This window comes from Triticum urartu, chromosome 7 (assembly GCF_003073215.2).
Source record: "Triticum urartu cultivar G1812 chromosome 7, Tu2.1, whole genome shotgun sequence".
NCBI lineage: Eukaryota > Viridiplantae > Streptophyta > Magnoliopsida > Poales > Poaceae > Triticum > Triticum urartu.
Window position 1 is genome coordinate 166226928 of NC_053028.1, and position 8520 is coordinate 166235447.

The 8520-nt window shown below is 46.1% G+C and overlaps 1 protein-coding gene across 3 annotated transcripts; it reads left to right on the top strand.

Annotated features, from left to right (window-relative positions):
• The first annotated feature begins 227 nt into the window (after window positions 1-227).
• Window positions 228-4693, top strand: LOC125519877 (squamosa promoter-binding-like protein 1). Of its 3 annotated transcripts, XM_048684653.1 has the most exons (11): window positions 235-1265; window positions 1347-1519; window positions 1631-1801; window positions 1906-1973; window positions 2061-2135; window positions 2251-2358; window positions 2533-2650; window positions 2756-2897; window positions 2982-3123; window positions 3227-3841; window positions 4087-4693. In XM_048684653.1, exons 1-11 carry the CDS (start codon window positions 781-783, stop codon window positions 4528-4530), a joined length of 2541 nt encoding a protein of 846 aa, XP_048540610.1. In that variant the 5' UTR covers window positions 235-780; the 3' UTR covers window positions 4531-4693. The 3 variants fall into 3 exon arrangements, with proteins under 3 accessions (XP_048540609.1, XP_048540608.1, XP_048540610.1); XM_048684652.1 differs by having other exon boundaries at window positions 228-1265; window positions 1634-1801; window positions 2533-2897; XM_048684651.1 differs by having other exon boundaries at window positions 230-1265; window positions 2533-2897.
• Window positions 4694-8520: the final 3827 nt, after the last annotated feature.

An 8520-nucleotide genomic window follows, 5' to 3' on the forward strand; every position in this document is an offset into this window, starting at 1 on the left:
TTTTTAAACCGAACCAAATAGCCGGAATCGGATTTAGCCTATATTATTTCAGTTAAAACTATTTGGTTTGGTTTCGGTTTTCGGTTTGAAAGTGCCCAACCCCGGATGGGAGACGTGTCTCGCTGGTGGCAGGAGCTGTTCTGTTTGTCGGGGAAAAAGAGTGATCGGACGGTCAAACACAGCAGATCGTGTGGTGCGGGGGAGGAGACGGATCGGTCGACCGACGCCTAGTACCTGCCTTCGCCGAATAGGGCGCGCAGGCGGAGGGTGTAGTGGTACAAGGCGCCGCCGGCCGAGGGCATGCTTTGGCCCAGACCGGCGTCAGCACGTGCTCGGCCGAAGCATCACGGGCAGCCGTCCTGCCGGCCCGGCTCCATCCCCCGAATGGAAGACAAAGGAGTGTCCTGCTCTTCCAAGGCTCAAATGGCGTGGTGTCACTGTCCGACTCGCGAGCCGAGACGAAGCTGCCAAGCGCCAGTTAAGGCGGAAGAAAAAGAGGCTTCCCTCGATGCGAATGTGCCGGCACAGGGGGAGGTCCTGCCTACCCAGGATACTTCGCCCCAGGTTCCGCCAATCCTCACTCTTCGCCTCCCCAGGGTGACTCTTGATTGATTTTTCTCAGCTCAAGATTCGGTTCCAAGATAGCAAGATAGTCCGGTTGTGCATGACTAACCCTGCCGTGCTGATGCATATCTATAGTTGGGGAATTTAGTTGAATTTCAAGATCTTTGGCTGTTTCGTGCCCAGAACAGAGCAGGGGGAAGGGGGGTTTGGGGGAGAATGTCCAGTGGGCTCAAGAACAAGAAGAAGAAGGGCCACGAGTGGGATTTGAACGACTGGAGATGGGATGGCAACCTCTTCCTGGCCATGCCGTCGCCAAACGCGGACGCTCCGTCGGGGTGCGGCAGCAGGGAGCTTGGGCGAGCAGAGGAGGGGGGCAGTTTTGGTGCTGCTGCTGCTGACAAGAGGAGGAGGAGGAGGAGAGTCACCACAGTGGATAACCCCGAGGAGTGCAGCAACACTGCGATTCCTCATGAAAGGATTGCTGTTCGGGGAGGACAGATCGGCGAAGAAGAGGGACCTGCTAGTGCAGCAGCAGGTGCATCTTCCAGCTCTGCTCCATCTTGCCAAGTCGACGGCTGCCACGCGGATCTGGGCGACGACAGGGACTACCATAGGAGGCACAAGGTGTGTGAACCGCATACCAAGTCGACTCTTGTTCGTATCAGAAACATAGAGCATCGGTTCTGCCAGCAGTGCAGCAGGTTAGTCAGCAATCAATTTCTTCATGTCTAAGCTTTTTATGGTTTATTAAAGGGGAAGAATCATTTGACATTTGTTTTCAGGTTTCACCTTGTTCAAGAATTTGATGAAGGGAAGAAGAGCTGCCGCTCACGTCTGGCAACACATAATAGAAGGAGGAGGAAAGCCCCAGCCGAGGCTGTGAATTCCTTGGGTGAAAATCAGTCCTTGACCAACACCTTGCTCCTCTTATTGAGACAACTCGCTGGACAAGATTGTAAGTTTCTCGGATCGTATGCACAGTACAGTACTACACATTGATTTTTTACTCGTCCATATGCGATCGATCGATCCATGCTCATATAACCTCAGTGTTATGTCGTCGCAGCTGCTGCTAGCTCATCTGAGCAAATCAATGGTCCCAATCTTTTGGTTAGTCTTTTGAAGAACCTTGCTGCTGTTGCTGGCACACAGGCATGTCAAGATATGCTGAAGGATGCAACATCATCAAATGCTGGTAACTATGTTGGGAATCAAAGTAGACCACCAGTTCATGCAGGTAAATAGCCCTTTGATTAATTGCTGCTGCTGCTGTTGCACAAGGCAAATAAGTACACATTCTGAAATTAAATGATGTGTGCACCACTTGACTTGTGTCCCCAGAAGAGCCTCCTGTGAAAAGACGTGCGCAGAATTTTGATCTGAATGATGCTTATGTCGAGGAAGATGAGGTACATTATTTAGGTTGATTCTCTTCGGGTACCTGCTGACTATTGTGTTTTAGCTGTATTACCCCTGATGCCCCAAAACATTTGCAGAGCCGAACAGATAAAATCATCTTCAAGCTCTTTGGTAAACAGCCAAATGATTTTCCTGCTGATCTACGTGCACAGGTCATTTACCATATGCAATTTGGGAATAGCGCCTCTCTTGACAACTTTATCTCTTCAATTTTTTTTGACTATTTATCTCTTGAAGTTTTTGGATCAAATTGTTTTTTATTTGCAGATCCTAAACTGGCTGTCACATTATCCAAGTGACATGGAAAGCTATATCAGGCCTGGTTGTGTAATTCTAACTATTTACCTTCGTCTTCCTAACTGGATGTGGGATAAGGTAGTGCTGTGTTATATAAATACTTAGTGTTTAAATAAGCATATCTCTTCTCTATGGTTACTAGTCAATAAACTGGTTACTAATTCAAATAGGAAAACCTAAACTACAAACCTTGGATAGAGAAGCATAATCCTCACTTACTGTTATTTTTCTTTTGTCTGGATTTCTCTAAAGCTTAATGTCGATCCAGCTCCTTGGATAGAAAATCTTATTAGCATATCCACCCGTGGTTTCTGGGAGAAAGGATGGTTGTATGCTAGGGTGCAGGACCACCTGACATTAAGCTGCAATGGTTTGTTCGCCTTATTTCTCTCTTTTACATCCTTGTTCTTTTTGTATTTTTATGTACGTGCGCAACCAACGGCTTCCTATGTTTGTGGTTTCCCATTCTTTGCAGGCAGGCTTATGTTAGTGTCTCCCTGGCAACCTGTAATAGGCGACAAGCATCAGATACTGTGTGTAACTCCCATTGCGGCTGCTTGTAATTCGACAGCAAACTTCTCTGTGAGAGGCTTTAACATAGCTCAACCAGCCACAAAGTAGGTACCACGCATCAGTCTGCACTCTGCACTGACCTGACCTGGGTTTTATTTGACTGACAATAATGATGATATTCGTTACAGATTACTCTGTATATTTGATGGGAAATATTTAGTCCAAGAAGCAACACAAAAACTACATGATGATACTAGGATTCAGCAAGGCCCTCAATGTTTGACCTTTTCTTGCTCCTTCCCTATTACAAGTGGAAGGGGGTTCATAGAGGTTAGTTATTTCTCCTTTTCTCTCTTACATTCTTTGAGTTGTTTCTCTTTATACATCCTCATTTCCCTTTTTAAATTACATGATTTCTTGATTCCTTTTCCAGGTTGAAGATTATGATCAGAGCAGCATTTCCTTTCCCTTTGTTGTCGCGGAAGAATCTATATGCTGTGAGATTCGAATGTTGGAGGAGAAACTGAATATAATTGCATTTGGTGAAGGAAGAAAAGATCTGATGGCTTCCCGCAGCCAAGCCTTGAAGTTCCTGCATGAAATAGGATGGCTTCTTCAAAGGAGCCACACACGAGCTACATCATCTAAGGCTCCACAACAATTTCGACATCGTGTTGTGGGTTTTCCTGCTGCAAGATTTAGATGGCTCCTGTCCTTTGCAGTTGATCAGGAATGGTGTGGCGTCGTAAAGATGCTGCTGGACACCTTGTTCCAGGGCAATATCGATATCGCCTCACCAGTTGAGTTTGTCCTGGGAGAGAGCTTAGTATTCGCAGCTGTCAACAAGCGGTCGAAGCCTTTGGTTGCCAGCCTATTGAGATACACAACGAAATCTGCACCGGTGGGCAGTGGAGCCGTGGCCACACCAGCTCGGTTCTTGTTCACGCCTGACATGACTGGTCCATCGGATATTACACCTCTCCATGTTGCAGCTACCATCAGTAATGCTGCTGCCGTTTTGGATGCTCTAACTGATGATCCCCAACAGGTACTTGCACTGAACTCTCATGCTAATTTTTTTTCCTGAATTGATAAATTCTCAACAACTACAACAACAACAACAAAATCTAGTGTGTGTGCAAATCAGAACCTTGTTGAGTAGTAACAGCAGAGTTCTACATCGGTGTTGGATCAAAGACATTGAAACTATGGTTAATGAGTGGCTTCTGCTTGCAACATTTTCTCCCTGTCTTTTATTTTCTTTCCTGAACTCATTCGGCCTAAATGTGGCAGCTGGGGATCAAAACCTGGAAGAATGCCCGCGATGCTAGCGGGTACACTCCAGAGGATTACGCTCGAAGGAGAGGGCACACGTCCTACATCCAGATGGTCCAGAACAAAATCAACAGCAGGTTACCTGCGGCCCATGTGTCTGTTTCCATGACCACCACTGGTATCGCCGAAAAGCACGCAGATGCAGGTCGGCCGAGATCAACTGATCAGACCGTATTTGATGTCGAGAAAAGCCCACCGGGATGCAGACAATGTGTCCAGCTCCAGCACATTGCCTACCGGCCCTGCCCAAACAGGTTCTTGTCGAACAGGCCCGCGGTGCTATCCTTGGTCGCCATTGCCGCTGTCTGTGTCTGCGTAGGGTTGATAATGCAGAGCCCGCCGGTCATCCGCGGTTTGCCGGGCCCTTTTCTCTGGAATCACATCCGTTGGGGACCCACTTGAAATGGCCAGTCGGCTGCAGGTTCTGCTATAGTCTGTGTACTCGAGAGTGAGGATGCTTGTAAATTGTGATAGACCAAAGTGCAAATTCTGTACATTATATGAGTTGTGGAGTGCCTAACTCTGCTTAGGTAGCAGTAGTTCTATTGCATATTCAACCTTTTCATTGCTGTGCTGTGATTGAGAAAAACAGTCACAAGAGCCCGGTATTGATATTTGGTCAGCGGGCAATTGGCCCGTGTGGCAGGGTGGCCATTTTCTGAGACAAGGAGATCCTGACCATGACGCGGTTGGGCGCTTCTCCATCACTGACGACGTGTCCATAATCGTCGGCCTCCTTACGGCCGGCTGATGATGCCCACAAAGACGAATTCCTTGCAGAGCTAGCTAGGAATTAATTTGATCAATGGCGACTTTAATTTGATCTATGAGGCTAGAGAAAAACCAACCACAAACTTTAAAAACGGATTATGGGAAAATTTAGAGCTGCGATCGACGTAGCGGGGCTGCATGAAATCAAATGCAAGGATGGAAGATTCACGTGGAGTAACGAGAGGAAGGGTTTCATGCTTGTTAGCATCGATAAGTTCTTCTGCAACATTTGTTTGGAGGCGTTGTTGCCATCTTTCCTCCTGATGGCAGCATGGACATCATGCTCTCATCACTCCCCCCTCCTAGCTAGTGCTACCACCCTCATCGGCTTACGCGGTCCCGTTTTGAATCCTTTCGGCTGTGCTTCCCCCACTTTCACAAAGATGGTCATCAAGGCATGGCAACGCCCGGGCAGCACACCTCAACCTTCGCGTCGGAAGATTAAGATGCAGAGGACAACGAGGGTGTAATTCCGCATTACAAATGAGGTCTTCTTGTGTCTTCATGTCGTGCAGGAAAGTAGGCAGCTCACAACAGTGGAGTTCAACCTAAGAAGGCTTCTTAAGTAGCTCGTAATCAGGCTCGCTGCCATTGAGCGGGCGAGGAAGAGGCAGGCGTCAAGGATCACCGGGCTTCAGGGGAGGAAGCGAACACGTCCTTCATCCACGCCAAAGTGTCTTCGCGATGATGCAAGAACTTCATCCCCTCCATCCAGTCGGCAAACCAAATGGCGAAGGTCCATGCTGACAAAGAGACGATCGTTCATGAACAATTCAATCAGGTTCTCAGAACTAGATCCCCCCTCAGTGCACTATATCGTCTCCAACAACACCTCTGTTATCATTATGGCCACCAACAGCCCCTTCATCATCACCATCATGCTCCTCTCCTCTATGTATGAGTAATTTCTTGTAGGCACATGGGGTGGATCTGATCCGGGTGATGGAAAATCACGTAGTAGTGTTAAGATTGATGTAGTATTCACCTCTGGTGTTTGAGAATTATTGTGGATATGACTTTGTTGTTCCCAATGTTTATTATTAGGGCTTGAGTAATATGATTCCAGATTTGAACCATATTTGTCTTTTCTGTGTTTTTGTTCCTAATCGTACCTGCAAGACACCCATTATAGTTTTAAACCGGGGACCTTGAGGGTGATAGAACGTGGTATCAATAGGGTTGGCTAAGGATTACATGTATTCATTAAGTGTTAATGCATTATTCTGGTTGACCCGCAAAGTTATCTTAATAACCCTTGGTTTCGTTATGGACCTCGAAGCAAAGGGGGGTTTGACTGTAGATGACAAGCGTTCTTAAGCATGATTCTCAATTTAAGGAATACATGTCTGCATTGTTCAAGATAATCCAGGAGTAATGCACTATGTAATGATTTCTTCCGTCTCGGCAATATCCACCCATGTGACCACGTTTTCCGTCACTGCTTTCTCTCTTTCAAATACTTCATACTTGGCAATTGTTGGGTATTTGTTGCTTGTTACTATGTTCTGTGTTAGTCTGTTGCAATCTACACCAATCGATCCAGTTGATACTTAGTAAGGTAAACACTAAAAGTGCAAAGATAGCTTCGTGAGTGACACACATAAGTTGAAAGAATAGGAAACCTACCTTTAGCTCCCACGGGGTTCAACATGTTTATTTCCATGTTTATAATTAAGAGTTTATATTCTATACTATAACTGTTATATCCTGGAATATGTGATTCAGTGGAAAACTCATATGCACATGTGAAATGATAAACGGTAAAACCTGATTCCTAGCATTTCCTCTAGGACTAGCTCAAGTGTTGTAAGGGATCACGTTTTCCGGATCTTGGGATATCGTGAAGTGTAACGGTAGTCCCAAAAACAACTTTAAGAATATGATGTTAAAGAACGATCATATTGAACTGTCCCAACTTGTTTGTTATACTTTGAGATACTATCGTCACAAGCAAATCATTATAAAATGTATGCTTTAGTTCCTTAGACCACGAGAGTATCGTTGTCACTTCTTACCATACAATGGACTTTGGGGTTGCTCAAACATCATCTGTAACACGATAATCATAACGATAACTTGCAGGTTCATCGGAAAGTTTGACAAAGGGCTAGATAGCTCAAGAGTGGGATTTCTCCTCCAATGATGGAGAGATATTATTAGGGACCTCTCGGTGTGGCGGCATCCATTATCGTCTGGCCAGACACAGGTGACTAGGTCAGAAGGATGTCGACATGTCAACGAGAAAGAAGAACAAAAATGTAGCGAGGAGATCGGTATAGTGAGCACGAGAATGACTCACGGGGATACCGGTATATCCCACCCCGGGTTTTCTAAAGTATCGCAAAGCAAAGGGAATAACACATGATAACTGATAACCCACAAGTATAGGGGATCGCAACAGTTTTCGATAAGTAAGAGTGTCGAACCCAATGAGGAGCTAAAGGCAGAACAAATATTCCCTCAAGTTCTATCGACCACCGATACAACTCTACGCACGCTTGCTGTTCGCTTTACCTAGAACAAGTATGAAACTATAAGTACTTTGTAGGTGTTGTTGGATAGGTTTGCAAGATAATAAAGTTTACGTAAATAAAAAGTAGGGGCTGTTTAGATAAAGAAACAATAAATTAAATATAGCGAGTGTGGAAAAGTGGTGGTAGGAGTTGCAAAATTGTCCCTAAGCAATTGACTACTTTACTAGACCGATAGCAAGTATTATGTGGGAGAGGCCACTGCTAGCATGTCATCCCTGACTTGGAATTCTATGCACTTATGATTGGAACTATTAGCAAGCATCTGCAACTACTAATGTTCATTAAGGTAAAACCCAACCATAGCATGAAGGTATATTGGTCCCCCTTCAATCCCGCATGCATCAATTTTTATGCTAGGTTGAAGCTTCTGTCACTCTTGCCCTCCAATACATAGTCCTATCAACATACAACTAACCCTAGGGTGTGATCCACGCGTGCAATCATATGATAGGCACCAAAGGACAGCAACATAACCACAAGCAAATTAAATCAATCATAGCAATTCATCAACCACCGATAGGACAACGAAAATCTACTCAGACATCATAGGATGGCAACACATCATTGGATAATAATATGAAGCATAAAGCACCATGTTCAAGTAGAGGGTACAGCGGGTTGCGGGAGAGTGGACCGCTGTAGATAGAGGGGGAAGGTGATGGAGATGTTGGTGAAGATGGCGGAGGTGTTGGTGTAGATCGCAGTGATGATGATGATGGCCACGGCAGCGTTCCGGCGCCACCGGAAGAGAAGGGGAGAGGGGGCCCCTTCGTCTTCTTATTCCTTTACCTCCTCCCTAGATGGGAGAAGGGTTTCCCCTCTGGTCCTTGGCCTCCATGACATGGGAGGGGCGAGAGCCCCTCCGAGATTGGATCTGTCTCTCTGTCTCTCTCTCTTTCTGCGTTCTCAGATTCTTCCCTTTCACCGTTTCTTATATTCCCGGAGATCCGTAACTCCGATTGGGCTGAAATTTTAACATGATCTCTATCCGGAAATTAGCTTTCTTGCGGCGAAAGAAGGGCATCAACTGCCTTACGGGTGGCCCGCGAGGGTCAGGGGCGCGCCCCCTGCCTCGTGGCCACCTCGG

Coding starts and splice junctions, on each gene's coding strand:
- LOC125519877 (XM_048684651.1), top strand. CDS start 781: ATGTCCAGTGGGCTCAAGAACAAGAAGAAGAAGGGCCACGAGTGGGAT. Junction 2,136..2,250: donor CTGCTGATCTACGTGCACAG/GTCATTTACCAT, acceptor TTTTATTTGCAG/ATCCTAAACTGGCTGTCACA. Junction 3,124..3,226: donor GTGGAAGGGGGTTCATAGAG/GTTAGTTATTTC, acceptor TTCCTTTTCCAG/GTTGAAGATTATGATCAGAG.